This window comes from Cupressus sempervirens, chromosome 11 (assembly GCF_028749045.1).
Source record: "Cupressus sempervirens isolate cs-2001-9-10 chromosome 11, ASM2874904v1, whole genome shotgun sequence".
Lineage (NCBI taxonomy): Eukaryota > Viridiplantae > Streptophyta > Pinopsida > Cupressales > Cupressaceae > Cupressus > Cupressus sempervirens.
The window spans coordinates 228,191,009-228,205,398 of NC_143128.1; the positions used below are offsets into that span (position 1 = coordinate 228,191,009).

The 14,390-nt window shown below is 30.4% G+C and overlaps 1 protein-coding gene and 1 long non-coding RNA gene across 2 annotated transcripts; both read right to left on the reverse strand.

Moving 5' to 3' along the window:
* Positions 1 to 249: 249 nt before the first annotated feature.
* Positions 250 to 1,542, reverse strand: LOC149528990 (uncharacterized). The gene is made up of 3 exons (XM_089810362.1): positions 1,320 to 1,542; positions 1,007 to 1,096; positions 250 to 885 (listed from the first exon to the last, which is right to left on the reverse strand). The coding sequence occupies exons 1-3, from the start codon at positions 1,470 to 1,472 to the stop codon at positions 517 to 519; spliced, it is 612 nt and encodes a 203-aa protein (XP_089666488.1). The 5' UTR covers positions 1,473 to 1,542; the 3' UTR covers positions 250 to 516.
* Positions 1,543 to 6,985: 5,443 nt separating this feature from the next.
* Positions 6,986 to 7,710, reverse strand: LOC149528991 (uncharacterized). Its single transcript, XR_016359192.1, has 3 exons — positions 7,481 to 7,710; positions 7,170 to 7,274; positions 6,986 to 7,083 (listed from the first exon to the last, which is right to left on the reverse strand). It is a non-coding gene; the product is annotated as an uncharacterized LOC149528991 (long non-coding RNA).
* Between the last annotated feature and the right edge of the window lie 6,680 nt (positions 7,711 to 14,390).

The following is a 14,390-nucleotide window of genomic DNA, read 5'->3' on the forward strand; positions in this document are numbered from 1 at the left end:
AAGTAAATAAGTACTTTCGATTGATAGTAATGAGGTAAACATAAAAGCCACTTAAATTGCCTCCACACTCACTTTCATGCTAACGATGAAGTTTTGATTAAAATAAGCATTTGACTCATCAACCCACGAAATATATTAGATTTCTTTTAGTTTTTTTTTATATTTCAATAACTTTTTGTATACTTTAGATGGTTTTAAGTATCCTAAACATATATACATATGCACATGTGCAATTAGATATGATATATATTAACATTTAATTTCTATTTAATATATCAAACCGTTCACAAATTTAAACATATTAATAAGGCCTCTCTACCATAATTATAGGAAATCCTTTATTTAGAAGATTACACGGACCAGCATATGTTCGTGATCTTGGTAACCATAAGTTAAGATTACATGGACCAGCATAAGTTCATAATCTCGACAACTATTAGTTACAGGGCTATATATAGATAGATAGATAGATATAAATACATAATAGCCTTAACATTATATATTTTTATAATCCTTCTATTTGATAAGGTTCTGGATCTTCCAGAGCTGTTTTGGATTTCCGGCCACCATGTTCTGCAGCTTAATTTTAATACCGTTGCAGCTCTCCTCTGCTGTCCAGACCTTGCCATCTTCGTCATCTTCGCCATCTTCGTCATCTTCGCCATCTTCGCCATCTTCGTCATCTTCGCCATCTTTGTCATCTTCAACATCTTTGTCATCTTCGCCATCTTCGCCATCTTCGTCATCTTCGCCATCTTCGTCATCTTCGTCATTTGCCCTACTTATGTACGCGTACTCGCTTTCACTGCAGACCTTGCCATCTTTGTCATTTGCCCCACTAATTGCTTCCCACGTCACCGCCTCATTCACGTCGACCAAAGCCACCTGCCACCGAACACCACAATACTTCATATCATCGACTGCCATTAAAATCAAATTCACCACCTCATATTCAAAACCACCTTCAAATCTGAAAACCAATTACTCAATAATACTCAAATAATACCTCATCCTTATCAGTACCAACGCCCTTCACAGGGAACTGTTGGAGAAAGATGAACTTATTATTACTCCCTTTCTCAACTTTTAGCCAGGTCTGTATGTATACACACAATTCATATATCAAATCAGTTATCATTCAAATAAGTAAGAAGTAAAACAATTGATGGATACCAATTTTTAGACATACATACAATATATCAACCATCCTTAAACATCATATTTTGATGAAGAAATTAAGCTTTTAGAATTAAATCAATTATGACTATTTAATACTAATCAAACTTTAATATGTAACATTTAAAACATCCACAATGTACCTGAGTAGGGCGGGTGGAACTCAGCGGAACAAGCCTTATGTGCTTCAAATCTACGACACCCATATCTCGATGAGGATATGCCTTACAGCTCACACGGACAATCCGTCCCTGTGGAAGTGTGGGCTTCCTCTCATACTGCTGGCGGGATGCCATACTTGTTTACTGCTTAAGAAATATGAAGCAAAAAGCAAAGAAAATTACGAATGACTGAGCACCTTGTTTTTGTGGTTTGAGGATTGATGGTGTTTATATAGGGCCAAAAAGGAATACTAGCAAATAAAGTTGTTTGAATTCCTTGATCTTTAGAGCGGAAATTGTTCTAGATGTGATGGAAGAATCAATGCGTTGTTATGCATTTCTGTAGTTTTCTTCCAACTTTTACGTCCGTTTTATTTCAAGCGTAAGCATGCCTACATCATTTATTCCCTGAGGTCTACCATCTTTCCCATACAGCAAAAGTTTTTGGTCTATTTATCTTATTGATATATTTGAAAAATTCATGAAACTTCTGGCTTCTACCTTGATCACTTAGTGTAGGAAGATATTGAAATGAATTTAACTTCAAAAAATATATATGTCCAAATTAACAGTCAGTAAGATAGATTCGTCCATACCTATAGAGTGGAGAATAATGTTTTGCAGTATCAAGACAAACAAATAGAAAATACATATGTGAAGAAAAACAACATAAGGAAGAATATAATTAAGCCAAGCATAGAATTGATTAGATGGAGTCTAAGGTTCTTATGTTCTACTTCCAAGTTCATCTACAAAACATGTATGGATATTGGCAGTCATTGGCTAGGATTTCTGTGGGGTATTGGTAGTCATTGGCTAGGATTTGTGTTGCTTACTAACTCTCATATGGTATGAAAATTTAAATTTATCCTTTTGATTCTATTAGTTCTATTTTCAATTCGATCACTTATCTATATTATACTCAAACTTTTCATCAAACATTTCAATATATATTTTGCATCATTTAGCGGAGTTTTAAAAAATATAATCTTATTTTTAGTGTTCAACCAATTAGCTCTGACTTTATTTAAATCAACCAACGTGTTTTCTTCAACTATTTTTTCAAGTTAAATTCATCCTAGTCACCGTGTCACAAAATATCTTCCTTAACCATAATGTTCGTGTAAGAAATATGCTTTAACAATATATGTGAAACATATATCTGATGACAATGCCTCTTGACTTTGTATAGATTAAAACTTTACTTGAAAATCAATTAGAGAAGTTATCCTCTACATAACTAAAATAGAAATTAGTGATTGAAAAAAAATACACACAAAGAAAAATATTTGTATATGTGTGTATATGTGGAATTGTTTTTTGAGATGATGAGCACTTGCCTGAAAAGTGAGATCACTAAAATAAGCAAAGTGATTCCAATAGTGCTAGAAGCTCATTGCTCCACAAAAGGTTCTCTTCCTTTGTAAAAATAATATAATAAGATCACAACTCCAAATTTGCATGCAGGGGCTCATTGCCAAAGTAACTAAATACATTAAATTATTTATGTACCAAAGATTTAGACTTAAAAGATGCATACAACTCTTGAAAGTAGATAAAGTGGAACCCTTCTGATAATGCAATTATCCTATATAACTCTATTGAACTCTACAAAATTTGATTTCTCTCTTTACTTTTTTGGTACAAATACTAAATATATCCTTGTGTTACTCTTCTTGTAGATTTTGTTATTTCCTCACCCTCTACTTCATCTTTTCTCAAGATATTTAGTTAAACCCAAACCATAAATATATAGAATGTAGATTATTAGACAATCCAAAAAGTTCAACCTACCTAAAAGAGCATACTATCTTCAAACTATATATTAACTACCATATTGTAGTTGCTCCTTAAGTCATGTTGTCTATTAGTGTGGAATATTTTAAGTCATGTGTCAAGAACTAGTTACTGCTAAGTGAGCTAATAGTTGTTGGGTACTCTAGTGATTTTAAAGTTTGTTAGGGATAGTAGTTGACATTGAGTGATATAGAGGTCGAGTAATTAAGTTCATGCCAAGCACAGTTAAGGTCAAGGGACAACATGAAGAAATAGTTTATGCCATAGGCTAGTGTTCTATAAGTGTCAAGTAATACATTTTAACATTTGTAAACTATTTGTATTGAGTTGGAAGCATGTTGGGAAGATTGAGGAGGTAATCAAGAAGGTGATTACATGTTTAAAGGAAGAGCATTAATCCCTATGTGAGGCAATCCACCAATCAAATAATGAAAAGACTAAGAAACAAAAAGATTGATTCTAGATCATTAAATTGGATCTAGAAGGGTCACCCAAAAATATATTTAAGGAGGTTCTATGACCTAGCTCATATGTATGAGCATATGAGTGTGCATGGATGAAGAATCTATTCCCATGCAATGTTTTGGAGGTGAATCAAAGTATTGAGAGTGAGTAGTTTACTGAAGAGTTTTGAGAAGAGATAAAGAAGATCTATCATAGTGAGGTGATATTATATTGCATACAGGAGATCTATTACTAAGCATTAATGTGCTAAATGAAGGATCAAGTACTGAACATTCTAGCATGGGTTTCAGGGTTTAAATATCTCAATAGATTAGGGTTAAAAATCTTATGTAAATCTCTTGATAGAGTACTTGCTTAGTTGTGATGTAAAATGCTCTAACCAAGGTAGAAACTAGCAATTCTTTTATCCTTTAACAAGGAAAACCTCTCATAGGGTAGATCATCGAAAGTGATCAAAATATGGTAGCCTTAACGAGCACAACTTTATTGTTGCAATAGTAAATATTTTGTGGGTCTCATCCCTATCATAGTTTTACCTTAACCAAAATGGTTTCTATATTGCCAAATTTGTGTGTTTATGTGTTATGTGTCTATGAGTTTTCATTCATGCAATTAGAAGTTAGATCTAATATTATATTGATGTCAATGGTTACACTGATATCATTTAAATGTTAAAATTAGACTTTATGTGGTTATATCAAATATGTTTCATGTTTGAAACTTAAAATAAGTTTTATAGATCTTGATTCACCTAGATCTATGGGTCAAATTAATAAATCATACATTAGTTCTAAATTCTATGAATGAAAATGCAAATCAAAATAATGATATATGCATAAGGAGACTATTCAATGTTTGATCTAAGATGAATTGTGGTACCAAGTTGAAAATTTGGTAGAGACCAAGTGCTAATTTTGAACGTTAGCATGAACCGAGTCATGCTACTCACCAAGCAAAGTTGAAAGCCCCTTTTATGTCAAGTTTCATCGATTAAGCTAAGATAGTTGTTATGCAATTAGTGCATACCTAATAAACACCTATATGATAGATTTTAAACTTCATTTCAACTCACTAGGTTTTCAAGTTTATAGAGAAAAGATTTAGGCGATTACAGAGTGAATTTGTGTGAAGTTGCAAAGAGATTCAAGTGCATGTCATTGGTTTAATGAGTAAGTTGTGCAAAGTTATTTGAGCCAATTTGTGAAGTTGTTTGATTTAGAAACCCTAGATTGTGAAGATGGCATCATCTGCATCTGTTAGGGAGAAGGAGGAGACATTGAAGGATAATAATGCATGCCCTCCACTCAAAATTTAAGGCATAACCAAACATTGCATTGATATGAGATTCTTCAAGGATTTTGTTTACAATTCCACCCAAGGTAGTCATGGTACACGACGTTAGGTCATGTTATATGTTCAAGATCGAAGAGATCGATTACTTCAAGCTGAGGAATGCTTATGATAAGTTTTGTGACAATGACATAGTAGTATGTGTTTGAAAGAGGAATCATAATTTTATAATTTTTACAGAGGGCCCAATAATAATCAAATCTTTAAGATTATCCAAACAACATAGTTATTTAATTGTAATAACAAAGGGAGCAACTTGCAAACAAAGGGAGATATGATCTAAAATAAAGCTATCAAATTTTGTAGATATATTATAATGAGTATAATTTCTTGGAAACCCTTTTTAATATACAAAATTATAAATAAAATGATGAATTAATAAGAATTTAAATATCTATAATTAAATTTAATATAGAGAAACAAATTTTCCAAGTCTTCTTTTATAAGTCAACAAACTTCTCTTTATAAGAGCATTGTTTGAGAATCAACTCAACACCAATCACATGTACAATTTACAATTGATTGTAGCCTAATTTATTTTTATAGCTTACAATATTAGAAGTATACACAATCAACTTATTACAATCATAATACTGTCAACTTTCATTTAGTCTGTGTAGTATTGTTTAGTTTTGATTAAAAAAGACTTCACAAATCAACTTCTAGAAAAATTGAATGCTATCAATTGTACCATAAAAAAATTGTAAAAGAAAACTAAATTCTTCTTACTATCTCATCATTAAACACTTGGAGACAAACATTCACAACATACGATATTTAACCTTCATCACACTCCTATCGAGCACATACAACATATCTTAATTCAATAATCCTTACACTTGCTAGTAGTGGAGCCCCCTTCATCTCAATCAATACCTTTGCATCTAGAAATGATGTCCCCTTTGCACAATTGGGTTGCAATTAAGTTTGGAATACTATTAAGAGATGATTTTAATTGATTTCTATTACAACTGAAGGTTAGTTGAAAGCAATTCTAATTTTCAAAGAGTCATAAGTAATACTTCATTGCTAAAAGATAATAAACTAAAATAATTGAGTTAAACAAAAGAAAATTTACAAAGAATTTTAAAGTGAGATAGTTTTAATTCCAACTACATAACCAATACCTAGATCACAAGATAAACAATACATCATGACATTTTAAATTTAGACAAGTGTAAATGTTGCATTACTAATATCTAAATATTAAGTTGAAACACAAAATACTAAATTAAAAGATAAATAAGGAAATAATTAATGGGTTACAATTTTTTGAGGAATAAATCTCTCCAATAATGCACATGGCTAATTTTATAGTCAAGAGGGTTCTATAGAAATCTCTAGAAATGCTTGATCAAAAGTAGAAAACTTTTGATTAAAAGTACAAAAATTTGCTTGAAGGTAACTTCTGATTTAAAGTAAATAAGTACTTTTGATTGATAGTAATGAGGTAAACATAAAAGCCACTTAAATTGCCTCCACACTCACTTTCATACTAACGATGAAATTTTGATTAAAATAAGCATTTGACTCATCAACCCACAAAATAGGTTAGATTTCTTTAAGTTTTTTTAATATTTCAATAACTTTTTGTATACTTTAGATTGTTTCAAGTGTCCTAAACATATGTACATATGCACATGTGCAATTAAATATGATCTATATTAACATTTAAATTTCTATTTAATATATCAAACCGTCCACAAATTTAAAAATATTAATAAGGCCTCTCTACCATAATTATAGGAAATCCTTTATTTAGAAGATTACATGGACCAGCATATGTTCGTGATCTCGGTAACCATAATTTAAGATTACATGGACCAGCATAAGTTCATAATCTCGACAACTATAAGTTCCAGGGCTATATATATATATATATATATATATATATATATATACATAATAGCCTTAACATTATATATTTTGATAATCCTTCTATTTGATAAGGTTCTGGATCTTCCAGAGCTGTTTTGGATTCCCGGCCACTTTGTTCCGCGGCTTAATTTTAATACCGTCGTAGCTCTCCTCTGCTGTCCAGACCTTGCCATCTTCGTCATTTGCCCCACTAATTGGTTTCCACGTCACGGCCTCATTCATGGCCACCAAACACCACAATACTTCATATCATCGACTGCCATTAAAATCAAATTCACCACCTCATATTCAAAGCCACCTTCAAATCTGAAAACAAATTACTCAATAATACTCAAATAATACCTCATCCTTATCAGTACCAACGCGCTTCACAAGGAACGGTTGGAGAAAGAGAAAATTATGATGATGATGAAGAATAGTACTCTCTTTCTCAACTTTTAGCCAGGTCTGTATGTATATACACAATTCATATATCAAATTAGTTATCACTCAAATAAGTAAGTAGAAGTAAAACAATTGATGGATACCAATTTGTAGACATACATACAATATATCGATCATTCTTAAATATCATATATTGATAAAGAAATTAAGCTTTTAGAATTAAATCAATTTTGAATATTTAACATTTTTAGTCTAAGAATCAATCAAACCTTAATGTGTAATATTTAAACCATCCACAATATATCTGAGTAGGGTTGGTGGAACTCAGCGGAACAAGCCTTATGTGCTTCAAATCTATGACAATCTGCCTTACAGCTCACACGGACAATCTGCCCCTGTGGAAGTGTGGGCTTGTTCTCATACTGCTGGCAGGATGCCATACTTGTTTACAGCTTAAGAAATATGAAGCAAAAAGCAAAGAAAATTACGAATGACCGAGCACCTTGTTTTTGTGGTTTGAGGATTGATGGTGTTTATATAGGGCCAAAAAGGAATACTAGCAAATAAAGTTGTTTGAGTCGAAGAGAATGGAATAATTTTTATTTTTTTTCATTCCTTAATCTTTAGAGCTGAAATTGTTCTTGATGTGATGGAAGAATCAATGTGTTGTTATGCATTTCTGTAGTCTTCTTCGAACTTTTACGTCCGTTTTATTTAAAAAAATTCAAGTGGAAGCATGCACACATCATTTATTCCCTGAGGTCTACCATCTTTCCCGTATGGATATGTTAGAAATATTCGCAAAAGTCTCTGGCCTATTTATCTTATCGATATATTTGAAAAATTCATGAAAGTTCTGGCTTCTACCTTCACTTAGTGTAGGAAGATATTGAAATGAATTTAACTTCAAAAAAATATATATGTCCAAATTAACAGTCATTAAGATAGATTCGTCCATACCTGTAGAGTGGAGAATAGTGTTTTGTAGCATCAAGACAAACAAATAGAAAATACATCTATGAAGAAAAACAACATAAGGAAGAATATAATTGAGCCAAGAGTATTGAACTGATTAGATGGAGTCTAAGGTTCTTATGTTCTACTTCCAAGTTCATCTACACAACATGTATGGATATTGGTAGTCAATGGCTAGGATTTGTGTGGGGTATCCACTATTGCCTACTAACTCTCATATGGGATGGAAATTTAAATTTCTTCTTTTGATTCTATTAGTTCTATTTTCAATTTGATCACTTATTTATATTATACTTAAACTTTTCATGAAACTTTTTAATATATCTTTTTTCATCATCTAAAGTAATTTAAAAGAAGAAAAATCTCATTTTTAGTGTTCAACCAATTACCTCTGACTTTATTTAAATCAACCAATGTGTTTTCTTCAACTATTTTTTCAAGTTAAATTCATCCTAGTCACCCTGTCACAAAATATCTTCCTTAAGCATAATGTTCATGTAAGAAAGATGCTCTAATAATATATGTGAAACATACATCAGTTGACAGTGGCGCCTGACTTAGTATAGATTAAAACTTTACTTGAAAATCAATTAGAGAAGTTATCTTCTACATAACTAAAATAGAAATTAGTGATTGAAAAAAAAACACACAAAGAAAAATATTTGTATATGTGGAATTATTTTTCGAGATGACGAGGACTTGGCTGAAAAGTGAGATCACTAAAATAAGAAAATTGATTCCAATAGTGTTAGAAGCTCATTGCTCCACAAAAGGCTCTCTTCCTTTGTATAACTAATATAAAGAGATCACCACTCTGGATTTGCATGTAGGAGCTCATTGCCAAAGTAACTAAATACATAACAACATTTATGTACCAAAGATTCAGACTTAAAAGATGCATACAACTATTGAAAGTAGATAAAGTGGAAGCCTCCTGATAATACAATTATCCTATATAATTTTATTGAACTTTACAAAAATTGATTTCTCCCTTTACTTTTCTAGTAGAAATACTAAATATATCCTTGTGTTACTCTTCTTGTAGATTTTTTTATTTCCTCACACTTCATCTTTTCTCACAATATTTAGTTAAACCCAAACCGTAGATATATACATTGTAGATTACTAGAAAATCCAAAAAGTTCAACCTACCTAAAAGAACATACTATTTTCCAACTATATATAAACTACAATATTGTAATTGATCCTTAAGTCATTTTGTCTATTAGTGTGAAATATTTTAAGTCATGTGTCGAGTAGTAGTTACTACTAAGTGAGCTAATGGTTGTCGAGTAATCCACTGATTGCTAAGTTTGTTGAGGATAGTAGTTGACATTGAGCAATATAGAGGCCGAGTAATTAAGTTCATGCTAAGCATAGTTAAGGCCGAAGGACAACATGAAGAAATAGTTAATGCCATGAGTTAGTGTGATATAAGTGTCAAGTAACACATTTTAACTTTTTTTTTTACAATGATACAAAATCTTATGTAAACTATTTGTATCAAGTTGGAAACATGTTTGGAAGATCAAGGAGGTAATCAAGAAGGTGATTACATGCTTAAAAGAAGAGCATTAATCCCTATGTGAGGTAAACTACCAATCAAACAATGAAACAACTAAGCAACAAAAAGATTGATTCTAGATCATTAAATTAGATCTAGAAGGTTCCCCCAAAAATATATTTAAGGAGGGTCTATGACCTAGTTCGTATGTATAAGCATATGAGTGTGCATCGATGAATAAGCTGGTCCCATGCAAAGTTTTGGAGGTGAATCAAAGTATTGAGAGTGAGTAGTTTAGTGAAGAGTTCTAAGACGAGATAAAGAAGATCTATTGCAATAAGGTGATATTATATTGCATAGAGGAGACCTATTACTGAGCATTAAAGTTCTAATTGAAGGACTGGGTACTAAACATTCTAACATGGGGTTTAGGGTTTAAATATCTTAATAGAGTAGGTTTAAAAATCTTATGTAAATCTCCTAATAGAGTACTCACTTAGTTGTGATGTAAAATGCTCTAATCAAGGTAGAACCTAGCAATTCTTTTATCCTTTAACAAGGAAAAACTCTCACAGGGTAGATCATCAAAAGTGATCAAAATAATATAACATTAACAAGCACAACTTTATTATTGCAATAGTAAATATTTTGTGGGTCTCATCCCTAGCAAATTTTTACCTTAACCAAAAGGGTTTCTATATTTCCAAATTTGTGTGTTTAGATCTAATATTATATTGATGTGAACATTAATATCAGTTAAATGTTTAAATCATACGTTATGTGGTGATATAAAATATGTTTCATGTTTGAAACTTAAAATAAGTTTTATAGATCTTGATTCACCTAGATCTATGTTTCAAATTAATAAATCATACATCAATTCCTAAATGCTATGAATAAAAGTGCAAATCAACATAATGATATATGCATAAGGACACTATTCAATGTTTGAGCTAAGATGAATTGCGGTACTAAGTTGAAAATTTGGTAGAGATGGAGTGCCAATTTTGAACGTTAGTATGAACTGAGTCATGCTACTCACTAAGGGAAGTTGAAAGGTCTTTCTATGTAAAGTTTCATCAATTAAGTTGAGATAGCTATTATGCACTTAGTGCATACCTAATAAACACCTATATGGTGGATTTTAAATTGCATTTCAACTCACTAGGTTTTCATGTTTATAGAGAAAAAATTTATGCTATTATAGAGTGAATTTGTGTGAAGTGGCGAAGAGATTCAAGTCATGTCATTGGTTTAACAAGTAAGTTGTGCAAAGTTCTTTGAGCCAAGTTGTGAAGTTGTTTGATTTAGAAACCCTAGATTGTGAAGATGGTATCATTTGCATCTGCTAGGCAAAAGAAAGAGATATTGAAGGATAACAATGCATAGATTATTTATAATAATGCATGTCCTCCACTAAAATTTAAGGCATAACCAAACATTGCATTGATAGAAGATTCTTCAGGGGTGTTCTTTGCAATTCCACCCAAGGTAATAATGGTACACAATGTTAGGTCATGTTATATGTGCAAGATCGATGACTTGAACTTGAGGAATGCTTATGATAAGTTTTGTGATAATGACATAGTAGCATATCATAGTAGTATGCATTTGAAAGAGAAATCATAAATTTATAATTTTTAAAGAGGGTCCAATAATAATCAAATCTTTAAGATTATCCAAACAATATAGTTGTTTAATTGTAATACCAGAGGGAGCAACTTTGCAAACAAAGGGAGAAAAGGGAGAAACCTTCAAACAAATCAAAAAACAACCAAATTGTACAAAAGAAGATAAAAGTTTCATGCTTTAATGCTGCTAAGCTAATACAGAAGAAAATAATTAAATATCATTTTATACTTGTCAAATGTAGCATTAAGATCCGCTCAAATAACATGAACAAAATAATGGAAATGGTTTATTTTAATTTGTAAAAAGACATTACAATCATCTTAAATTAGTTGAAATATTTAGATTTACAATTACATTTACCTTTATAATATTATTATTGGCAAAAGTCCACTTAAATATGAAAGAAGCCGAAATATAATATACAAATTAATTTATAAAGTGAAAAAAAAGATTAACAGTATGAAAATGTGATACTCTTCCAAAATCCTAGCCAAAACCTATTCAATCTTCCTATAAATCAAAAAATGGCTAAAAGGATCTAAACCCCATCAATGCATAATTTTTTACTCACAGGGATGGCCTCAATGGAAAATATAATAGCAATAGTAAGGGTTTCTTCTCTGCCTTGGACATAATTTATAATTTGCTCGATGACCATAGTTTAGGAACGTTGAACTATATTGAATGATGCCCATACCATCTATATATTCCAATTACCAATCCTTGAAACATAGAGAACAAGATGAACTTCATCTTCAAAAATTTGAAACCATTAGTAATCACTCTAATTTACCGTCAGATCGTTGTAAAACATTGGGTATTTTTCAAGTTGAAGTTGTCATGGTATTTCAAATTTTGGCTTTGGGCACTGATTAAGGGTCTCTTGCAAAAACTAGGCAAGTATAGTTAAATTAGACCTTTCAAATTCCCTTGGTTTTAGGCACTCATGGACCTGTATCGAGTACCTAAAACATCTTGGTGGATGACCCCCATAACATATATATATATATAATATTAAAAGAAAAATCAATGTATGGGACTAAAATTCTTTGTAAAGGTCTTTAATTTAAATTCTAATTTTAACCAATCAAGAATTAAGATGAGTTAAACATTAAAGAAAATAATAACAATTAAAATAGTTTGGAGAACCATTTCTAAATTTGGAGTTCCCATCTTCCTATTAGATCATTTCAAATCGAAAATAAAATTTCACCTTTACCCTTCAGAACCCTTAACATCTCTACCTTAAACAATAAAACTTATCAATGTATTTCTCTAATTTTGAATCCTTGCAACCCCAAATCAAGATATCACAAAAACCATCTCAAAAATTTAATAATTAATGATAATAAGATGAATCCCACACAAATCACACTAGCAGATCTCAAAAAACATGAATAATGTGATATAAAGGATGACTGAAATAACAAATCCTCTACATATCAACCATTTTTAGAGTTTGTTAATATTTTTAGTGTTTATTAATATATTTTTAAAAGTGTAGCAAATTTGGTTTTAGTTTTTATTAATATTTTTTATTTTAAAAAATGTAGTAGTACAAAATTCAGGTTTTTACTTTCTGGAAGATTTTAAGATGCAATTTAGAAACATGTATAAAACAAGAGATGCAAAGTGTCCACATTCTTAACAATAGTACAATATAGATAAAAGTAAATGGATATTGTAATGAAACATAAGTATGGGAGATAATAAATATCTATTATTTTTAAATTTTTGCAGGAATGTGAGAAGGGATACGTATGTATTAATTAGTATGCACTTTTTTTTTAGTTTTCATGCGCTTATGTGTGAATAGTGACACATATAGTTTGAAGTGAATATTGATTGTTTTAAGGAAAAAAAGGTATTTAAGAGAAGGTAAATTTATGAAAATAATATGCTTCTAATTTGTATACTTATTAAAAAGTTCAAGTCAAATTCATTGATCCATGAGAATTGGTCTTGTAGATTAATGGACAACTATGTTTTCAAGTCTTATACCTATTCATTTGCACATCAATGGGCTATTATGCTTCTAAGTGTTATACATTTTAAGATCTATTGAGTTTTTGAGCTCATAAATTTGGATCACATGTTAATGTAGGGAAATGATATTGACTAATCAAAAAGGGAGAAGAAAAAAAATTCAGTTTAAAAGATGGTCAATAGAAGATTAAATAAGCTTGTTTATATTCAGTTATAATTAAACAGCTTATTCAAATAATTAGTGTGATAGTTGAGATGAGATATGTTGATAAATCTATAAGATGTTTTATTATTACTGTGTTCTTTATTTATGACTATTGTGCATGTCTCAGTGACAATATAAACATCCTAATACAAGTCTAAGAAGATCATGTTAATATGTTAAATTAGGCCACAAAGCTTAAAATTTACCTAATATACAAATTCATTAAAAAGAATCAAAATATCCATATGAGGAACAAAGCCTTCAAGAGCCCACGATTAAATAGTAGAATAAATGTACCTAATTGAGAACCACTATTCTATACCTTTAGAATGAATTAATTAATTAAAAAAAGAGTCAAATCAGAATTCATTTACTCTGCTAGATAGACATGACCTGTTAAAGCTTATTGTGGATGTATTTTACCTTTAAAAAGTGCATCCAAGCCAAGTATACTTTCTAGATTTTTGAGAAATAAGGCGACTCTTTTAGGAGTAATGAAATCAGAGTACAACTCATGAAAGTCCTTTACCAAAGTGAAAAGCTAAATATTTTCAATTTTTCTTTTAAAATCATTAACCATTAATTTTTTATTGACTACCTATATCTTTCTATTCTAAGCTGAAATTTGAGGGTCACCCCTATCTTATTTCTTTTTAATGAGGTTTGGTCATACTAATGTCTTTCATTTTACGTCATAAATATTAATGGTCAAAAATAAATATAAATTAGTTATATTTACAAAAATATTATATCTCAAAGATTCTAAATTTATACTTCTACAAAATAATATAATTTAAAAAAAATAAAATTATAAATCAATTATATAAAAAATATTTGTAAGTTTATATTTAAAAGTATTATCTATTATGAATTATGA

What these genes read in the sequence shown, in the direction of transcription:
- LOC149528990 (XM_089810362.1), bottom strand. Translation starts at nt 1,472, where the DNA reads ATGGCATCCCGCCAGCAGTATGAGAGGAAGCCCACACTTCCACAGGGA. An exon ending in GTTCCACCCGCCCTACTCAG is followed by an intron (nt 1,097 to 1,319) that starts GTACATTGTGGA and finishes GTATACATACAG; the next exon opens with ACCTGGCTAAAAGTTGAGAA. An exon ending in TTGGTACTGATAAGGATGAG is followed by an intron (nt 886 to 1,006) that starts GTATTATTTGAG and finishes GTTCGGTGGCAG; the next exon opens with GTGGCTTTGGTCGACGTGAA.